Genomic DNA, 20,124 nt, shown 5'->3' with positions numbered 1-20,124 from the left:
AAACCCAGTGTCCCTTGGTGAGGTAGAGACAAGGCCTGGCTTCTGACTCCTAGTTCGGTGTTCTCTTGTGTTTTCCATCAATCATTTTGCCTTTTTAGGCCTCAGTTCCCTCACCTGGTGTTGTGATTTGGACCTGAAATACCCCACAGAACTGTCATACACTCAAAGATGGGGTATTTGGGGGATGGTTGGATCCAGAGCATGCTGCACACATCATGGATTCATCCACTACTGAATTTGGTGGCTGGGAGGTAGGATTTGGTCAGAAGAACTGAGTCACTGGGACATGACTGGGAAGCGTATAGTCCTGTCTCTGGCTCCTCTTTTGTCTCTGTGCTTCCTGGTCACCACGCTGTCCTCTATAACAGGCCCTTTCAGCATACCAGAAACTTCTGAAACTGTGAGTCAAAATAAGCTGTTCTTCCCTTAAATTGTAAATCCAGGTGTTGTGTGTGTCAGCAACGGACAGTGACTGAGTCAGATTCTGGTACCAGGAATGAGATGGTTGCTGTGGCTACCTGGTTTAGAAGCCTTTGCAAATGGTTTAAAGGAGAAATTTAGGAAGGTTAAGAAGCCAAGTGTGGTGGCTCACGGCTGTAATCCCAGCACTCGGGAGGCTGAGGCTGGAGGATCGTTGCGAGTTTGAGACCAGCCTGGGCTACAAAGTGAGCTCAAGGCCAGCTTGAGCTGCATAGTGAGACCCTATCTCAAAAAGACAAAAAAGAAAAGAAAAGAAAAAAAAAAAGGTTAAGAGATGCTGGCCACAGAAGAGAGGTTTCAACTGGGAACAAGGATTCCTTTGGCAGCTGAATTTGAGACCACGTGTGCTACATTCTTGCAGAAAATTTGTCTACATTTTTCCTGTCCTGAGACTCTGTGCAAAAATGAGGTGAAGCGCAGAAGACTAATTAGCCTGGCAGAGAAAGTTTTGAGGCAGCCTAATGTTCAGGCTGTGGCCCACTTTCAGTCAAGTTTACAATGAGAATCACCACGAAAGCTTATCTAAAAAGTTTTCAACTGGGCAGAAAGGAAGTAGCTGCAAAGCTGGAGTACAGGAAAGCATGGTTTCTAAAAAAGACTAACATTTAGAAGAAGCCAAGCCGGGATGATAAGAAAGATGGCTTGAGGGCGTCTCAAGAAGCATCTACACTTCAGCCTTCCTGGCTCAAAAGTGAAAGATTCCTCTTTGAGAAGAGACCCCTAGGGTGCCGAGCAGGGCCACCTAGGGAACTAGTTGCCTGGGACATGGTTCACAGTGGTCAGCCATATAGGGTAAGCTTTTGTTGTTGTTGTTGTGTTTTGGTTCAAACCCACAAGCCAGGCTTTCCAGACGCGTACTTACACCACTGAGCTAAACCCCCAGCCCCTTGCTCAGCCATTCAGGCCCTCAGATCAAGGCACTCAGAAACCATGATCAAGAGGATCAGCTACTGCTCCAGGTGGCAGCAGACATTTGTTATTCACGTGGCACTGATTTTATGGCATGAAGAATGCAAGAATTCCATGAGGTCAGGGAGGCTTCCAAGCAGATTTCAGAAAAAGGCCCAGGGGGCCAGGCAGATTGCCCCAAAGAAAGCCCCATATGAAATTGTGACAGTGAAGCTCAAAGTACCGTGTAGACCTTCGAAGTGGCTAGGCCAGGGATATGGAATGTCTGTGAAGTAAAATCAGGCAGTGAGCAAAACCAACCCAAGACAGAGGCCACGAAGGCTGAAAACGGCAATGCTGTTTTTTTTGTTTGTTTGTTTGTTTGTTGTTGGGTTTTTTTTGTCTTTTTTGTTTTTATCGGTACTGGGAATCGAACTCATGACTGCCTGCTTGCACTTATGTCACTGAGCTAAGTCCCCAGCCCCATGGCAATGCTGTTGTAAAAGCAAGGCTCCCCCAGCCCTTGGAGTTCAAATCTTGTCAAAACTCGCCCCGGGCACTGGACCCAGAATTGTAGGGTTTATTGTTTGCCTTGCTGGGTTTCAATCTTGCTTTGGGCCCCGTCCTTTCTGTCTTCCTGTGGCTCCCTTTAGAAATGGCAATGTTTCTCCTGTGCCACGCATGTTCTTTTTGATTTTTATGAGTCTCGCAGCTAAGTGTTTACCTTGAATTTCAGAGGAGACTTTGGTTTGAACTTTCTAGCAATGCTGGAACTATTAAAACCTTGGTGACTCTTAAAAGTGGATTACATTCGTTTTGCATAGGAAAAATCTTTATGGGGGCCATGGGCAGAGTGTTGCAGTTGGATCACTGGATCTAGCCTGTCCCCCCAAGCTCTCACCCACTCACAGGCGGGGCTTTTGGAGGGTAGTTGGATCACAGCAGTGCTCTACTGGCCAGCAGAAGCATCCACTGGTCAGTTTATTGGCTGGGTGTGCTGGGGCGAGGTGAGGCGTGGGTGGAAGAGGAAGGTCACGATGCTGTGACCTAAAAGGATGTCTTCCTGTCCCGTTTCTCCCTTTGCCTTCTGCTTTCTGGCCACCATGCCACACACAGCTTTCCACCACTGCGGGCCCTTCCATCACACTGCTTCTGCAGTTCAGCCCATCAACCACGGGCTGAAGCTTCTGAAATTGTGAGCCAAAAAAAGCCTCTCTTACTTTAAGTTGTGGGTGTTAGACATTGTGTCTCAGCAATTGAAAGATGACTAAGACAGCTCTCCAAAGGAGGAAGGAAGGAAGGAAGGAAGGAAGGAAGGAAGGAAGGAAGGAAGAAAGGAAGGAAGGAAAGAAGGGGCTGATGTGTTGTCATGATTGTCATGAACTGGGATATGCTTTCTCGAAACCTGAGCAGAATTTTTAAGATGAGAAAACTGAGGTACAGCATCGTCTTACCCCCCCATTTGTCCCATTCTGCTGGCGCACACACTCTCCTGGACAAGCTATTTCCAGACTAGAATGCTTTATTCAAGAGAATCTGGCTTGGCAGTCAGTCGGCCCTTCAGGGGCAGCTGGTGGGCCCTCGGGAAATCTGCTCCACTTTCCACAGCTGCTGGCCTAAGGCACACAGGTTCTTCTCCCAGTGACCTCATCCCCAGGCAGGGCTGTTCCTCCTCCATGCTGCTTTTGTCCAGCCTGAGGCCCACTCTGCCTTTGTTCCCAAGCAGGGCAGGGTCATGGCACCCTGGCTGGAAAAAACAATGTCCCAGAACAAGCCAGAGGCAAAATGTGAGGAGTGACCTAAGTGGATGAGGAGTGTCAAAAAGGCTCCGGGCAAGTGCTGTTCTCCAGAGCTGACCGCCCCAGTCTCCAGGGCAAGTAGCCGCTGCCAGGGAGAGGAGGACGAGGTTGGATCCCCTCCACCGGCTGCCTGCCTGCCCACCCAGCCAGGGACACAGTGGCCAGAGCAGGCGCCTGCACCCACTCAGGCAAGGCAGAAGCTGCTGGCAGCGCAGAGCCTGTAGGAGCCCCCATGCGGCCCCTTCGTCTTCTCCGGTCCTCTAGGGCTTCTGGGGTCTGGCTTGCCCCTCAAAGGTCACGTCTTGTTTCTTTCCAAGCCGAAGCTTCCACAGGTATGTGGATGGCTTCTTTCCTTCTCTTACGTTCTGTTTAAGGCACTGAATTCCTGAGGGTCCTGTCCCTCCTTGCCCCTCATCTCGGAGGGAGCAAATCATTCAGCAGGGATGCAGTTGGCTAATAAATAGAGGGAAGGTTCCAGCAGGGAGGTCACTGAGAGTGTGACAGTAATAAATATATGAGCTGGGTGTGGGGGTCTCTCTCCTCTGAGGGCCCGGCTACCTCTAGGGAACACTGTCGCCGCACCTGCCAGAGAAAAAACACAGACAAGGCGAGGGATATCAGTGCACTGTGGGTAACGGGGTCCCCTCCTGTGACGGTGGGGGGCAGAGGGGAAGGTTGGGCAGGGAGCACAGGAAGGATGCAGCGCTTCTGGGATCCTGCTTGCACCCAGGCCAATGAGCAGCGGGGGCTGGGCTTCACATAGCACTTACCCAGGTGCCCAGCTCTGTGCCAAGCACTGTCTCATGTACCCCTAGCAGCGCCCCACGAGCAAGGCACTGTTAGTGTCACCCTTTCTGAGATCAGGAACTAAGGCCCACAGAGGCTTAGAAATGTGCCCAAGATCACACACTAGTCAGTGACAGAGTCACACCTGATCTCAGTCTGGCTTCCTGCTGTCCTGCCTCTGGTTACCTTATAACAGCAGTCTTCAAACAGAGGAAGAAAGGCTGAGAATTAATGGGTTTAAAGAAGCCACTTTTCAGCCTTCATGTGTATCCAGCCTTGAAATTATTTGCATAAGAAAGTGCCTGCGGTCTGCCTGGCAGTTCACCGAGGCCCTTCTCCCTTTGGGGAGAAAGGAGGCCTCTTGCTGGTGGTTCCAAATCCTATAAAGGTGTTTTTCTGCAAGGTCAAAGTATCCCAAGGGCATGAAACCGGAAGATTTCATGGTGTTGTAGGTGTCGAGGAAGGAAATACAGCTGAGGGCTGGATAATCAAGCCATTTGCAAGTTGGGCAGTTTCCAAGTCTTTCAACAAGACTGAAGGGCAGCCTAACTGAACTGTCAGCCAGTAATGCGTCCTTATGTTTACACACACATGCAGGCACGCACACGCATGCATGCACACCCATGCTAAGAATCAAACCCAGGGCTTCTGGCCCAGTAGGCAGGCGATGATCTATGCACTCAGCCCTAGAAGTAATTGTTAGCAGATCACCTGAAGGATTTTGGCAAGAAACTTGGATGTAGTTCAAATAATTCCACGGTATCCAGTTTCATTAACTTGTATATAAAAGCAGATTTCTCAACCTTTTCCCCTATAAAAATTATAAATAGGAGTGGAATTTATGCTGAATGCTCTCTCAGTCTGGCAGGGGGTAACATTCATTAATGAAGTCATTAATTGAAAAGACTTAACCACATTCATCTCGTTGGCATGGCTTTCCAGAAAGATTGTACTTTCACACGTTATGTTTATTAAAACAGGATGTATCTGTGCCATTTTGATGAAGTGGTACTACTAATAATTATTTCTAATTACTTATTCCAAGAGAAAGTTTAATTTGGCTTTATGCCCACAGGAAATTTAAGAACTCAAACTCACCTACCATCCTTTCTGCCAGATAAATAGCAAGATGATAAATAAGTTTAAGAGTTAATTAAAAACAAAATTACATTAGGCTGAAATTCTGTGGGGAAAAGAAATGGAAATGCATAGTTCCAGGGAAATAGAAGTAAAATTAGTATGTGATTACTAAGAGAGAGTGCAAACACTTTTTGGCTATTCATTTTTTAAAAATTGGATGTAGGAGGTATTAAGTTAGGATGGCATATTCCATAGGCTATATCTGAGGAATGAATTATATACTCATTTTTAATGGCTTTATATTAAATACTAATATTTATGATATGCTAGAAATTATATCCTTTATATCTCTTATAACCATTTATAATTATGATGAAAAAGTTCATTATCAACCTAAAAACGAACAAGGGAGCATATGGGATTTTGAAATTCTTTCAAAAGGATTCCTGAAAGTAACATTTAAAGACTGATACCCAGAAAATGGGATTTTGTTTGTTTGTTTGTTTTTTGTTTTTTGTCTTTTTCCTTTTCATCAGTACCGGGGATCAAACTCACAACTGCCTGCTTGCAAGGCAGGTGCTTATGCCACTGAGCTAAATCCCCAGCCCCGATAGGACACTTTGAATCTGGGGCTACCTAGCTGGGGTTGTGACCCAGAATTGCCGTCACCACCAGTTCTTACCCCAAATGATTGCATGGGCCCAAGGCAGAAAAGAAGCCTTAGGGGGAGACTTTGCTGAATCCCTGTCTTTGTGGAGCTGGTGTGTGTGGGGGGGATCTCAGCATGTGGAGGAGCTGGGTCATGGGGCCGGGGCTTGGGTCACCTCTGTTCCTGTAGCATGAAATGATTTGCTCTTGGAGCTAGGAGACTTAGGCCCCAAAGGAGAACCCAGGGTCCCTGAGTCACTGTACCTGCAAAACGTTTTATTTTTATTTCTGACTCACAGATCGGGGGCTCCTTCCCTAATTCTTCCCTCCCAGGGACCCTCAGATCTGGACTCCAGCCTGCTGTCCCTGGGTGTGAAGCCAAGATGGCAGGGAACGTGGAGGGGGAAGAGGAAGCACTGGCCTGGGAGCCAGTGAGGGCTGCACCTTCCCTAGGGTTGCCAGGCTGTAGCCCTAGATAAGTCCTCATCATTAGCACCTCAGACTTGGAAAATCATTCCAGCATGCGCCGGGCACACAGGAGGAGCTTGGTCAATGTTTGCAGAATGATGCTGAGCCTGTGTGTACCCCGGCCCATCATTCTACACACAGAAACACTCTGCTCAGAAAGATAGAATGATGTGTTCCAGGCCACACAGAGATTTGAGACTAAACAAAGACAAGAATCAAAGTGTCCTCACACTTCCTGGGCCCTTGAAGAGGTGCAGCCCCAATTCTGGCTTCCAAGACTCCCTAAACCTCACCTCTCCCCCTCCCAAACCACTGACCCCTGGGCAGGGCCCCCCTTGGGCCCAGCCTCCTTGCCATCCCTGGGCTCCCCGCGCACTCACTGGTGGCAGACTGTGGGTTTCTGGTTCTCTCTCTTCCTCTTCCCCCTGACCTTGGGTCTCCTCCTGCAATAAGCCAAAGCGTCAGGACAAGGTGCTGGGGCTCCCATGCTAGGACAGAGGCTGGCAGGCCTGAGAACAGCCCTGAGCCCTGGCCAGGCCACTTACCTTTCTGACTTTGTCTTCTTCTGCAGAGGTCTAGAGAAACAGAGTGAGGAGCAGAAGAAATCAGGTGAGCGGTAAGTGGGGGCTCCCTGCCACCCTCATTTACCCTCAGACTTCCCAAGTGCTGGCACTGCAATTGACACTGAGGCCATAAGGGGGCAGCATGGAGCTGGCAAGGGAGAGCAAGCCAGAGGACTCTGGGCTCCAACCCTAGGCTCTGGGGCTCCTTCTCACAGGCCTCTGAACTCAGCTTCTTGGCATCAGATCTGGGGCCTTTTGAGTCTGTTCTCTGTTAGTTCACTTTCTCTGTTCACTTCTTACCCTTCCTGGCAGGATGCATTGTGGGAGTTTCCTCCAGGACAGTAACTGATGGGCAAAGCCACGGATGGGGTGATAGTTGCTGCTAGCTAAGGCTGCCTGCCAGGGTACAGTCCCCACCCCACTCTGGCAACAGCAGAAGAATGGGCAGGGGCAGTAAAGGGAGGTGAGCACAAGCCACATGGTCACCAGGCATGTCCCAGTTCTGCCCCCTGGGGCTGTGGCTGTTGGCCCAGAAGTGAAAAGAAAAGTGTCCCTGTTGCTTGGCATACTGGAAGGGGACAGAGCCTTGGTCTTCCCTGGGAAGAGTGGGTGGTGACAGGCATTTGTGGGACCAGTGAGGGAAGGCTGCCCTGGACTGGCTCTTTCCTTGGAATGCCCAGTCACATGTCTCCCTATTGGGCAGGTCAGAGACACTCTTGGAACCCAGCTCTCGTCATCTCCTTAGCCCCAAAAGTGGCTGTGAGAGTGCAGGGATGTAAAAGATGAGGGTCACCACCCAGGAGTAGTCACAAAGGAGTGACTTAACTGATTCCATGCTGGCTAGGAGGTAACAGGTTGAGGTAGAGCCCTTGAATCCTGGGTTCTGCTTCAAAGCGGGCAGCCAGAGCCCTGGGCAGTAGGCAGTGCCAAGCCTTGGTGGCACTGAGGCCATGCAAGTATGTGGTGATGGCCAGGAGAAGTGGCATCGCCAGGGCAGACTTAGGAGTCAGGATGCAGTTCAAATCCAAACGCTTCTTCACACCCCCTAGCTGGGGCAAATCACTAGCCTGGGTGTGCTCATCGATGCCATGGGGATAGGGTGGCCCTGAGGGCAGGGATCTTGTCTGTCTTGCTCAACTCTGTAGCCCAAGAGTCTGGGCCAGTGCCTGGCCTACAGTAGGCACCTATTAAACACACGGAAATAGATGAGACAAGACTTCAGGGTGGCTCAGGAGCTTGGACCTTAGGTCTGGTGCCGCTGTCCATGCCCAGTGGTACCAAGAAGAGCATCTGGGTGCCTCTCCCTATCCTTGAATCTGGACAGCAGAGCCAGGCCCATGCCTGGTGCGCATGCAGCAGGGCTGGCACAGGCCAGAGCTGCTGGGTTAGGAAAGGGCAGGGTGGTAGGGGCTGCAACTTTAAAGAAACCACAGTGCCTGCTTCCTTTCTTTTGTCCTTTGCCTCCTAACAGCCCAAACTTTCTTCTGTTTCTCAGCCCAGCTTTCTCTCCTGTGGGCATGTGGCCTCGCCCAGAACCAAGTCCAGGCTTTCTGTATGTTCGCCTCCAGGACCTCTTCCCATCTCAGAGGACAGCAATGCGATGCACTGGGCTCCTGCAAGTCTGGAAAGGACCCAGACTCCCTCTTTCCCTGGGCATCTTGACAGCTCTACTGGAACCAGGTCCTTGGCCAAACAAAACGCAAGCAGGGAAGCAAGTGGACAGCCTCCAGCTCTGCCCTGCAGCCTGGCTTTGACGAGGCTCTGAAATGCCCAGGGCCTGTCCTAGTGTCTGTCCCGGACCTACCTGCACTCGCAGAGGTCGTGCTGTGAGAATGTCAGCTGCACAAAGGAGGGCCGGGTCCCTGGGGTGATCTTCAGGACCTGTGGGGAAGAGAAAGGTTGGCATCTGGGGAGGGCTCAGGTGAGTGGGCTCCAGAAGGAGGGCCCTGGGCTGGAGTGGTGACTGGGGGCCCTGGCCTGGAAGTCCTGGGACCTTGGCTGCCCCCTCTCCCTCTCTGAGTCCTTATAGTGGGTGCTCATGGGCCATGAGGCAGGGTGACAGGAGAGGGAGCAGGGGTGGGGATCCCTACCTGCATGGTGACATTTGTCGTCTCCACCGGCACACACTGCAGGCGCTCATCACCACAGCAGCCAGTGCAGCGCTTCAGAGAGACGCAGGATGGGCTGAACAAGTACTGGACCTCGCTGGGGTACTCTGTCACAATGTCCACTAGCCTCTCCCTCGTCCGGCAGTAGCTGCGGCCCCATACTTCCTGGAAAGGCACCACTACGGAGAGGCAAGAAGATGTTATAGACCCAGCTCGGCTCACATTTTGCTCCCGTCCACACCCCAGCCTGTCTGCGCCCCCTCTTCACCGGATTCCTCTGGGATGCCCACTGAACCCTTAGCTCTTCTAACTGGGTGTGAGTCTCCAGGTCTGGAGTGCGCAGCCCTGCTCTTTACTCAGCTACCCGTGTCTGCTTTGGCTCCTTGAAACTTCAAGAACTGTTCCCTGGTAGCTCCCCAGGCCCCCTGGATCCTTCTCAGCCTGACCTGGTGTTTCCCTGTCTTGGAAAACTTGCTGGAAAGTAGTCTAGAGTCCTGCAGGGAGGCTTGGTCTTCCCTTTTGTTCTCTGCCCGTAATCCTGCCATGGCTCCCTCCCTCACATCCCCCACTTAGTGCCAACTCCTCTGCCTTCAGCTGAGACCACAGCCAGCCATATGGTCCAGCCCTCCTGTCTGGAGACCCCCAGGCTGCGCATGGAGTCTCAGCATGCCACATTCACCTCCAGGTGGCACCTTTCTCTGGTTTCACTTCTAGTCCAGTAAAGCCCAGCCCCTGCTTCCTGAGGCGCCTCCCTCCTCCTCCCTACGACTTTCTCCAACAGCTCCACCACGAAGGTGCCACCCACCAGGAGTACTGCTTAGCCCCCAGGTCCACCTCCTCCCCAACATCACCGGTGGCTCTTATCTCCTCTGCAGCCAAACTGAGGCTCTGGGAAGACAGGAACAAGATCCCAGTAAACACAGGCTAAGTGACTCCTGTCTGATTAGGTGTCACTTCATCAAGGGTTATCAGGGACAGCCTTGTAATAACAGAATCTTTTGGGGCTGCTCTGGAATCCCTCAAAAGATGCTGCTTCTTCAGGGAGAGATCTGGGAGTGGGGCCTGAGGAGGGGTTCTCAGGGAGTGGCCAGAGCCAGAATAGCTGGCTTCTAATCCTGGCCCTGTACTGGCTGTGTGACCTTGGGAAGGTCACTTAGCCTTAATATATCAGTTTCCTCAGCTGGGGAAAAAGAAGGCTGGCAATAGATGGTTGCTAAGGCCTTTCCGCTCTGACAGACTATCGATTCAGTGCACAAAACCCAGCCCAGGCCAGCCTTGAGACTTTGGGCAAAGAAGTGCCTCCAGGCCCAGGTCACCCAGCTCCGTATCTGATGGTCATCCTCAGCTACTGGGGGACGACACGGGACTGGGTCACCTGGGAACCCAGCAACCCTGGCATAGCACAGCTCTTCCTAGGAGGCAGATGAGGCCGAAGTCCATTCCACCAAGCCTATGAGAGCATGAGTCTCAGGGTAATCTCAGAAAAATAAACTCCAGTCGTAGCAGAGGCCCTCGGGAGAGGCTGCACATTGGTGGAAAATACCCAAGAGGTGGTATGACCATGTGGAGCTGGCAGGGCAGCCACTCAGGCAATAAACCGTGCTTATCTGGGCGTCTGTTTGCACCATCCTGGCCTGCTCTGCTTGTGGGGAGTAGGGCTGGCCCAGGCGCTTGGGGTCTAAAGGCCCCCCGACTCTACCTCTCCAAGCCACTGACGTTACCTCTTCCTGGCCCCAAGTGGGAAATACAGCCTCTCCCCCTTAGGACCCTGCAGCCTGGAGGAAGGCTGCCTTTGCAATACAGGGTCAGAGAGCACCTTCCTATCGCCAGCTCTATGAGCTGTGTTTAGTCTAAACCCTTTGTGAGCACCACACCACTCTGAACGTTTAATCTCTGCTTCGGAAACATAAATAAGAGGAGTGAATAGCCGGCGGACAAAGCACCACAGAAGGCTCAGTGCCTGCGCGGCGACTAGCCTCTGGGAGGGGAACAACAGAGAAAGGAGCACGCGGGGCCCCTCAAAATCCCACAAACTCCCACCCAGCTGCACCGCTGAGGCCACAGTCAGGTTAAGCGGAGCTGGCTGGGCCTTGGCAACAGAGGGATTTCCTTCCTCCATCCCCACACCTAGCACTTAAACTCTGCCTCTACAGGATCCAGGCTCCAGGACCCCCAAATCCTGAAATCCGCCACTTTCCAGCCCTGGTGGCCACACTGTGTTGGGGAAGTCCCAGAAGGAGGTGGGCCAGGGCCTGGTTTACCTGGCAGCCAACAGAAAAGAGGGTCTTTTCTCCTTGGAGGCCCCTGTCAGGGCAAGAGAAAGAAACAAAGGAGGCTGGAGGAGGGTCACGCAATGACTACACTCAGATGTGGGCTGAGCCCCTCAGGAAAGAGCTCAATTTCTGGGTACTCCCACTGGGCGCAGCCCTGCTCCGGCTTGGGCTGGGGTAGAAGGAACTTAGGCTGCAGCTGGGTGTCCCCCAGGGGCCACTGCTGAGCTCTCAATCGCTCTCCAGCCTCATCTGTCTGCAGCTGTCTAACTACTCAGAACAGAGACCCAAGAAGGCGGATGTTTAATGCCAAGAGTGTGCTTCTAGAGGAGTTGCTGGGGCTAGGGAGGGGCCACAGGACTGGGCAGAGCCACTGGCCACCAGCCCTGGCCCAGCAGGTGTCCTCCTCACTGGCATGGCTCACAGCCAACCCTCCACAATGACACCCTGCTCACACCTCCGGGCAGTTGGGAGCCTGGTGCCAAGCATGCCCAGATACACGGGGGAGTGCCTGAGGCTTTGGGTGACCCCAGGTCTTCTCTGAGCTCAGGCTCTTCATCTGTAAAAGGTGAGGAATGCAAATTCCTTCCTACTTCACAGCCTTGTGGTCAGATGGAATGACAAAAAACAACCAACACTACCATCATGAAGAATAGTAGTAAAAAGCTTTATCTGGGGCAGAACCATGCTGTCTCTTGCTCTGGTGTGAGTAGAAAGGGGATTGCATTTTCAGATTTCAAAAACGAGCCGCAAAGCTCCTGTGTTTCCCGGGAGGGTAGCATACTCCCACTCCGCCATTGATTAGGATGACAGGTGACCTAATGAATTTACACTTGCAAGCCTCCTCATCCAAAATCCTAGGACATACACATCTGTGTCTCCTGAAAGTCAGATGATTCCATAATTGCAGCGAAAGAAAGAGCCTTTGGTATCAGGTAGTCTAATGCCTCCCATTTTATAAATGAAGAAACCGAGGCTCAGATATCTTTGGTAGCTTTTGTATGAATGGCTAAAAGTATAAAAAAGGACATGATGTGGAGGTGGGTGGTGGGTCCCTCCCCAGATCCCGGAGAGCATAACACTGCCAGTTCCAGAGGATAGGGATGAAGACAAGGGTAGCTACGTCTCCCACTGTTCAGTGGCCAGGGGGTCTGAGCCTCAAGCGTCAGGGACCTTCGAGGCTCAGGAAAGGCTGACTGGCAGGCAGACAGGTAGGCGGGCAGGCCCAAGAGAGTGTTCCCAGTCCACAGCCAGCTATCCCGCGTGTGCGTGTGCACGTCCCCACATGCCCCCTCTCCCACGGCATAATGGGAAGCCTCAGTAGTAGTGTATGGCTGCTCTGCACGTATCAGGGAGGCAGGGAAGGAGGAGCCAGGCAGGGGGCCTGGCATGGGCCTCCTGCCTCCCGCACGTATGTCTCTTTGGCAAATGTCTCGTTGCCCTTTGAAGATTCCCTCTTGATGCAACCCAGGGCGGGGAGTGGAGGGGCCAGAGAGGGTGCAACTCATTTTCTGTCTGTTTGTAATCAATGGAGAGGCCTGGTCAGATCCCTGCCTCTCCACCAGGCTGGGCTGCTGAGGAGGCCCTTTACCCGGCCTGGTGCTCTTGACTGCTTGCCTCAAGAACTCTCAGTCTGGGTCCTGGCATCCCCTGCCCACCCTGTCCTCCAAGATCCCATCTGCACCCTTCCAGCATGCTGAGAGGGCTCTGGGCCAGCTGGATGGGCCCTGGCTACACTGCTCTGCTTTCTGTGTGGGGCAACCCTGGTCTAGGACTACTATACCTCTCTAGGCCGCTAGGTCACAACAAGTGGATCCCCAGGCCCTGCCAACTTCACCAGCCAGGATGTTTTTAGATGTAGACTCTCCCTAAATTATCAGCCTGCACCCACCCTGCATACTAACCCCTTTTTGGAAGGAAAGAAGAGAGGAGCTGAGCATGGTACCCCCAGCCTGGATGGCTTACCTTCCACCTCTGACGAGTTGTTCCCAGTAGACAGGGCCCATTGCTGTAGATAGAAAGGTGCAGAGATGGGGGAAGGGTCACCTTCTGGCTCTGTACTCTGGGGTCAAGTGTAATGGCACGAGGGTAGAGGCCTTTCTGAGCTCCTCCCCGCCCTCTGCACACACTGCCCTATCTCAGAGGTACCTCTTTCTAAGAGCAACTAAATCCTAAGCAGATCCTGGGCAGGTCCCGCCTCTCTCTGGCCTCAGTTTCTTCTGTCAGAAAAGCACAGGAGGCTGGAGGCTTTTGGAGGCTTCCTGCATCCCAAAGATCTTGCAATCCTGTGGGGTCTCCCTCTTACCCAGCCCCCAGACCAGCCCTGCTGGGCCCTGTACAGCCCGCCTTGGCTGGGTGCCAGAGCCCAGGGGGAGGTGATCAGCTGGTGGGAGCTGAGGAGCAGGAGCAGGCGGCGCCATGAGCCAGCGCTGCCGGTAATGTTACACCTCTGGCTAGCCCTGCATCGAGCAGGCTGCTGGCTGGGCTGCTTGCCCTTGCAGAACCGACCAGCCCACCCACTCTCTCCTGGGCTGGGACTGGGGACTCCCAGGGCAGCAGGGAAGTGTAGTGGGAAGGGAGCTCATTGGCTTTGTGAGGATTTCACTGCCCAAGCTGGCTCCAAGCCAGACTCACCCGGCTCCTGGGAAAAGGGCCCCGCTCAGTTCCCCAGGCCCTGCACTCAGGACCTCCGGCCACCCACCCGAGAGAGGGGGCATAGCAGGACCCCTTGTCTTATCCCAGCCCACCCATGAGCCCCTAGCTTAGCCCAGAGCCCCGGTGGGGGCAGGGCCTACCCTACCCACCAGCAGCCTCTTCAGTTGGCTTCCTCTCCACCAGGCCAGGTCAGAGGTCCTGGGGGCGCCTGGTTGGTCACAGGGCCTCGACCCTGACCACAAGGCCAGGGAACCGCCTGGGATTAGCGGACAGATGCTTTTAGCAAAGCCGCTATGGCTCCAGGGGCCAGACAGGAAACCTCCCTCCCTCTCTGTGCCTCCCACCAAGACAGCCCCCTGGAGCTGGGGACAGCCCCGCCTGGGGTCTTCTCCCAGAGGCCATGGGTCCAGTCTGGTCCCTGGGAAGTGTGTGGACATCCCGGGAAGTGCTACTCCTTGGCATGGGTCTATGATTTCAAGTCCTCTGCTTCAAGTGCTGAGATGAACAGATCGACAGAGGGCCGGTAGTAGGAGAAGTTCTTACCTGAACGGGCACAGTAGGCAGTGCCAGCCCAGCCAGGAGCTGCAGGACGCAAGTGAGCAGCCTCAAGGCTAGCATCTTCTCAGACGTCCTGAACCAGTGGGCTCCGAGGGAAAATCACCATGCTCGACCTCCTGGGGGAGCCCCTGGCACAGGAGGAGAGCTGAGTGAGGAGCTGAGTGAGGATGTTCCCCTCACTGCTGCCCCCAGGTTCCTGTTGGCGGCCCGAGCATCCTCTGGACACTCGGGGGAGTCAGGACCCCGCAGGTAAGGTTGTGGCTGCGAACCTGGTGGGGAGCGCCCCGGGGGGTCCGGGCAGCTTGGGGCAGGCGCGAACCCCGGAGGGCTCTCTAGCGCTCGGTGAGACCCCCTGCTCCTCTCTCGTGGCTGATCAGAAGTCTGAAGATGTAGTTTCCCGCACAGACAGCAGCTCCCTTCTGGGACTGAAGCTTGTCGGCGACTGATTTTCAAGGCTGTTTCGGGGCGGGGCTCCAGGCCGGCCCCGCCCACTGAGCTAGCCTGCAGCCGGGTGCCCAGCCCCGCCGGCTGGGTGGCTGTGGCCCAGACCTGCGCACGTAACACCGCGGAGCGCGCAAAGAAGGGTCTTTGCGCGCGCAGACCCCGACCCCGGCTCGCCTGGGGCCTGGCTTTTCTGGGGCAGCTGCCTAGGATGGGCACTGCACCTGGACGTTTACGTCTACAATGGAAGCTCAGGACTTTGGCTGCCTCAGATAGGAAGCCAGCACTGGATCACCAGGAGCGAGGCCATTTCATGCCATCCCCACAATCTTTCGGGGACTGGAAACATTATTAATCCCATTTGATAGAGCCTGTGAGCATGGCCTGTCTACACATGTTGAACGCACACATGGACTCTTGGAGTTTGTGTGCGTGCGAGTGTGCGTGTGAGTGGTGTGTGTGTGTGTGTGTGTGTGTGTGTGTGTGTGTGTGTGTGTATCCAGGGAGCTAGGCAGAGACAAAACCCAAGTTAAATGACTCTAGAACTGTTTCTCTACCCAAACTGCCACCCTCTGGCCCAGAGAGCAGGAGGCAGCCCAGCTATGGGTGGCAGCTCACAGGAAGCCCTCAGGGCACCTGGCCAGGTTCCAGCCCTATCTCCTCCCGGCCAGCAGAAGTGGCCCAGCAGAGGTGGTAGAAGGCTAAGGAGAAAATGCTTCAGCGCTGCAGGGTGTGCTGGCAGGGGTCTCCAGGTCTGCCTGTGCCGGGGCATTGGTGTAAGGTCTGGGTGTCTGGGAAACAGGTAAGCCCAGTCTTTGGGTATCTGTGGGCTTATGTGTGTGTTTGGAAATGTGTCTGAACATGTATTTTGGTGGTTTTCTGAGCCTCTGCCTGCATGTGTGCCTGCATGTGTGTGCCCTCTGTGTGTGTGAATACTGGACAGGCTTCCATGTGTGACGGTGCACTTTGGCGGGCCCCCCATCCTTGAACCTCAACCATTCTTTACCACCACCCTCAGAACCCTCTGCATTTTTTTGGCTGCAAAAACCTGGCAGGATTCAATCCTGAGGTGACCGGCTGTGGGGCTGGTGGGTAACTGTGGGGGAGGAGATGGACCTGGGAGGTGGGCCCATAGGCTCACATTTCAGCCAGAAGCCGGGAGGCCAGGGCAGCCCCAGTTCTCACCTCAGTGACCTCTGCCTCTGCTGCCTGCTGCCTGCTGCCCACCCACGAGGGCTGCCTCCCTGCCCAGCCAGCCCTAACCCTGGAGATCCAGGAGTCGGGGGCCAGTCACTGGCCAGCTAAGCAGAAGCAGCTCTGACACACTAGGTTTCTTAGGCTGGACAGAGTCCTTCCTGGCCCCAGGTCCTGGTGGAGGGTTGCTGGGTGAGTAGATGTGTGCTGTGGATCTCTGCATCGCAGATTTGCCTATAACATCTGTGTATGCATCTGCATGTGTTTATGTTTGCCTGACTTGGATTTGTGCATATGGGTATGAGTGTGCACAAACATATAGGGAGTTATCTGCATTGTATATGCTTGTGTACACTGAATATTTTGACACATAGTGAGCTTGCTGCCTATAACTATTCTTGTGAGAAGGTTGGCACATTGTGTGCATGTGTGCACATGTGTGTCTTCAGTCTTCCATTTCACATATTACATTAAGCCAGCTGTACTATAGGCACTGCCCCAGGTGCTCAATATTTATTCAGAGGTTCCCGTGACATTTGTGTTTATGTCAGAGACAGATTGCTGGGGATACCGAAGTCTTCTTTCTCCACTCCTGAGTGACTACAATGTCTTAGGCAATGTCTGTGGATCCTACAAGTGCACCTCCGTCCCTTGGCAGATGTACCAGAAGCTCTGCTCCTGTGTGTGGAGGACCCACTGCTGATCAGCCATACAACCTCGCATCCTGGCCTCCACTTTCCGGCCTGCGTCTCCATGGGGAAAGTGGGAAGAAAAACAGTGCTTCCTCCTTAGGGTTGTTTGGGGACTGTTAAAGCTCCTTGCTAAAAGCAGTGGTAGTCGGTGTACGTGACATCTTATCCAATGTTTTATTTTTATTACAGAAATAAAAATACTATAGTTACAGAGTAGAGTCCTTGACAGTATGGATAAGAGACAGAAAATAAAGAAGCTTGTATATCTGCAAATTGCAGCAAAGCAAGAGGATGGGAAATTTGTGCACATGCATGCACACACAGTGCATGCACACGTGCAGTTGTTGTCTTCATCATGCTCCAGAAAAATCGGTCTTCAACTGCCATCAAGTTCCTCTGAAAGATCCCTCTGCTGAGAGGATGACTGAGTCTGTGTCCACAGTTTAACAGTAACTTGTTTATTACCACTGTGCTCTGCTGTTGTCTCAGAGAGAGAATGAATATTGACCGTGCACCTCCTGTATGCCAAGCAGTGCGCCTTGTGCTTTAAACATCTTGGCTCGTTGATTCTGCCCACTACCCAGTGAAGTAAGTTTAATTATCCCCTCTGATCAAGGTTCTGGGGGTTGAAGGTTGCACATGCTGTGCACTGAGTGACATCCCCAACCCGAGAATTGTTTTCATCTTGAAGATGGGAAAATGAGGCCCCGAATGTAAGAAATTTGACAGTAGTCCTTTAGGTACCATGGGGATCCAGCTTCCCTCTTGCTCCAAAACTCTTTCCAATAATCATAAACTCTACCCTACCCTCAACCAGCGTTAAAGTCAATCTGGAAGCTTTACTGGGTCTTCCCCTTGCTGGAGCAGCATTGGATATTGATGTGTGGGAGGAAGAAGCTGTGATCCCTAGAGCTGACCCTTCCTTAGAGAGTCAGGCAAATGCAAGTCAGTGTGACAGGCCAGGCTGGAGAGACACTGGGGTCCAGTCTATGGGTCAGGCCACCCCCTGGCTCCCAAGGCTGTCACAAATACAGAGCTGCCCACACTGTGTTAGTCGCGTTCTTCATCTGAAGCATTTGCCCAAATCTATTCCAGTTCTTGGTTTCCTGTTTCCTGATTCATTTTCCCAATTTGATCCAGTCTTTTCAAAGTCTTGGCCTTCTGAAATTGTGCCTTCTTGTGAGCTTTCTTTCTCTTAATAAAGGTTCAGCATCTTCTTTTGGGAAGCTCTCTCCATGGCCTTAAGTAAGAATCTTGTCTTTCTGACCTTTGTCCATAAGCCCTAGACCTGAGTACAGCCACAGCTGGCTGAGAAATGGCCCATCCAAGGACTAAATTTTCCCTTCTCATCTGACAGACAGCAGCCAGGGGCCGCTCTGAGCCAGGAGCTGGTTCACTTTATAGACTATGCATATTTTACAGCTAGTACCTGTCTAAGATCACTAGCAAGATGCTTGGTCTCATCTGCTTTATTGTCCTGCCTCCTGGACTGGGAGTTTCTGCAGGTGTATCTTACCTCAGTCCTGATCCCTTCTTTTCTCCATGTACCTCTTCCAGGCAAGGTCCATGGCTTCCCTGACTACAAACCTGAACAAGAAGCCCTACAGACAAGTTCCCATAGCACCTGGGTTTGCCCTTCCATGGTGGCATCTGGTCCTCAGCTTTGTCATTGCCCAGTTTTTCATCTGCCTGTCTTAAAACTCTAAGATCTAAGAGGGCAGAGCTTGTGTTTCTTGTTCACATGTGTTTTTCTAACACCCTGTTCAGTGCCTAGTACAGTGCAATAGCAGAGGCTTAAGTAGTGTGCATTAGATTGGTCCAGTCCCTGAGACTCCTCCCACCCACAGGGACAGTATTCCAAATCTACCCATTCCTAACTCACAAGCCCTTCAGCTCTTCAGAGAGACCCTCTCCTACACTGTACTCAAGACTTTTCAACGTGGGTGGGCCTCTCGAGAGGAAGGGGTATGGGAGAAGCACCTCCCATTACCGCATAATCATGTGCTGGGTTGGTCACCACAACCCTACCAACCCACAGGGGACAAGGCCCATGCCTTCAGCCAGACACCAGAGCCCAGTGGGAGGCCTGGGGTGGAGTGGAGCGGGAAGGGGGCCAAGAGATGAGTCCAGGGGTGGCCACATATTCCTAGGGTGGGAAACAAGATGGCACCCACCACCAAGGTTGGGCCCAAGGGGAGCCAGGAGAAGTGCCCACAGCCTTGTCCCAGGGCTCTGGGGCGACGCATTGTCACCAAAGGAATGGAAACCTGTACTTTGGGAACTTGGCAGCCAGGGCTGGGTTTTTCATGTTTTCTGTAATTATTTCTCTTTTGTTCACCCTTAGCATTTAGTGAAGCCCTTTGTGAAGATGCCAGCTGGTCTCAGCTGTGCTAAGAGGAATGACAAGGGGACTCTGCATGCTCGGCCCGGTCCGTTCATGGAGGGTCTAACAGTGGTGGCAGCAAAGTCAAGCACCACCAAGGGCACAGAGAGGTCCTGGGGGCCACCTCACATCTAGAGTCTCTCTGACCTGAGTCTCCTTCTAGTCTCTTTGGAGCTACTGCCTCAACACTGGGTGGCTATCGAGCTGGCTGACCCCACTGCTCTGAGGGGCATTAGCATCTCAGTGTGTGAGACCAGGAGGCAGGCACCTGCTGTGCTCCATCTCCCTCGTTGCTTGGCAAGCTGCTGTGGTGGCATCAGCCGCCTGCCTTTCCCTTCTCCTGTCTGGGCCCTCAGTCTCCTGTATGCCTGCAGCCTCCTGGGGTTGGACACTCAGCCAGTCCCTTCCCACCTGCCTGGGACCCACTGCATCTGTATTTCCTGTAGCTAAGTCCCTCTTCTCCTAAGTCCTGTTTCAAGCCTGTTTCATCTTTCAGCTTCCCGGGGAGAGGAGCCGGAGACCATCCCCCTCTGGAACAATGCCCCTTTCTGTCCGTGTGTAAGTGATACACGAGGAGGGGAAGCTATTTGGAACTAATCGGCAGTGATGTGGAACTGAGCTTGGAGAAACTGAGAGCCTGCGAGAGCTCAGGGCATCCTGCTTCTGGGCAACAGCTGGACGGGGTTGCTCCTGAGTCTCTGCATGGGGACAGCAGGTCACTCCTTCCTCCACCCCCCACTGCCTCTGGCAGGTGGCATCTCTGCTCTGGGCCAGGCGTGTGCTTTACATTCTCCATACTTTGGCATGGGCCAGAAATATGGCTGGGGCACAGTGCCTGCCTAGCAAGTGCAAGGTCATGAATTTGATTCCTGGTACCCCTCAAAACCCAAAAAACAAAAATCATCAGCACATCCCCTCCGTCTTCAAGGGAAGTACCATGGTCCACATCTTTCAGATGAAGAAATGGAGACCCAAAGAGAGCAAGTAATTCCTGCCAGTTCCCATAGCTGGTTCAGAGAGAATCACATGGACTCAGACTTAGCATCTGAAGGACCACAGTCAAAGCAAAATGGCATGGAGGGTAAAGGAGGAGAAAGTGATGGTGTGTGTG

At 53.0% G+C, this 20,124-nt stretch overlaps 1 protein-coding gene across 3 annotated transcripts; it reads right to left on the bottom strand.

The window, feature by feature from the left end:
* Positions 1–2,872: 2,872 nt before the first annotated feature.
* On the bottom strand, positions 2,873–14,758 carry Pgf (placental growth factor). 3 transcript variants are annotated; one of them, XM_063241488.1, is made up of 8 exons: positions 14,573–14,758; positions 14,289–14,431; positions 13,056–13,098; positions 8,803–8,999; positions 8,517–8,593; positions 6,695–6,724; positions 6,530–6,592; positions 2,873–3,749 (listed from the first exon to the last, which is right to left on the bottom strand). In XM_063241488.1, the coding sequence occupies exons 2-8, from the start codon at positions 14,361–14,363 to the stop codon at positions 3,728–3,730; spliced, it is 507 nt and encodes a 168-aa protein (XP_063097558.1). In that variant the 5' UTR covers positions 14,364–14,431; positions 14,573–14,758; the 3' UTR covers positions 2,873–3,727. The 3 variants fall into 3 exon arrangements, with proteins under 3 accessions (XP_063097558.1, XP_063097560.1, XP_063097559.1); XM_063241490.1 differs by lacking the exon at positions 6,530–6,592; XM_063241489.1 differs by lacking the exon at positions 6,695–6,724.
* Positions 14,759–20,124: the final 5,366 nt, after the last annotated feature.

Source organism: Cavia porcellus, unplaced genomic scaffold, assembly GCF_034190915.1.
Source record: "Cavia porcellus strain 051 isolate PalLab524CR breed Dunkin Hartley unplaced genomic scaffold, mCavPor4.1 scaffold_31, whole genome shotgun sequence".
In the NCBI taxonomy this organism is placed as follows: Eukaryota; Metazoa; Chordata; class Mammalia; order Rodentia; family Caviidae; genus Cavia; species Cavia porcellus.
Note: the sequence above shows the minus strand (reverse complement) of the source record. Positions and strands in the feature narration are given on the sequence as shown.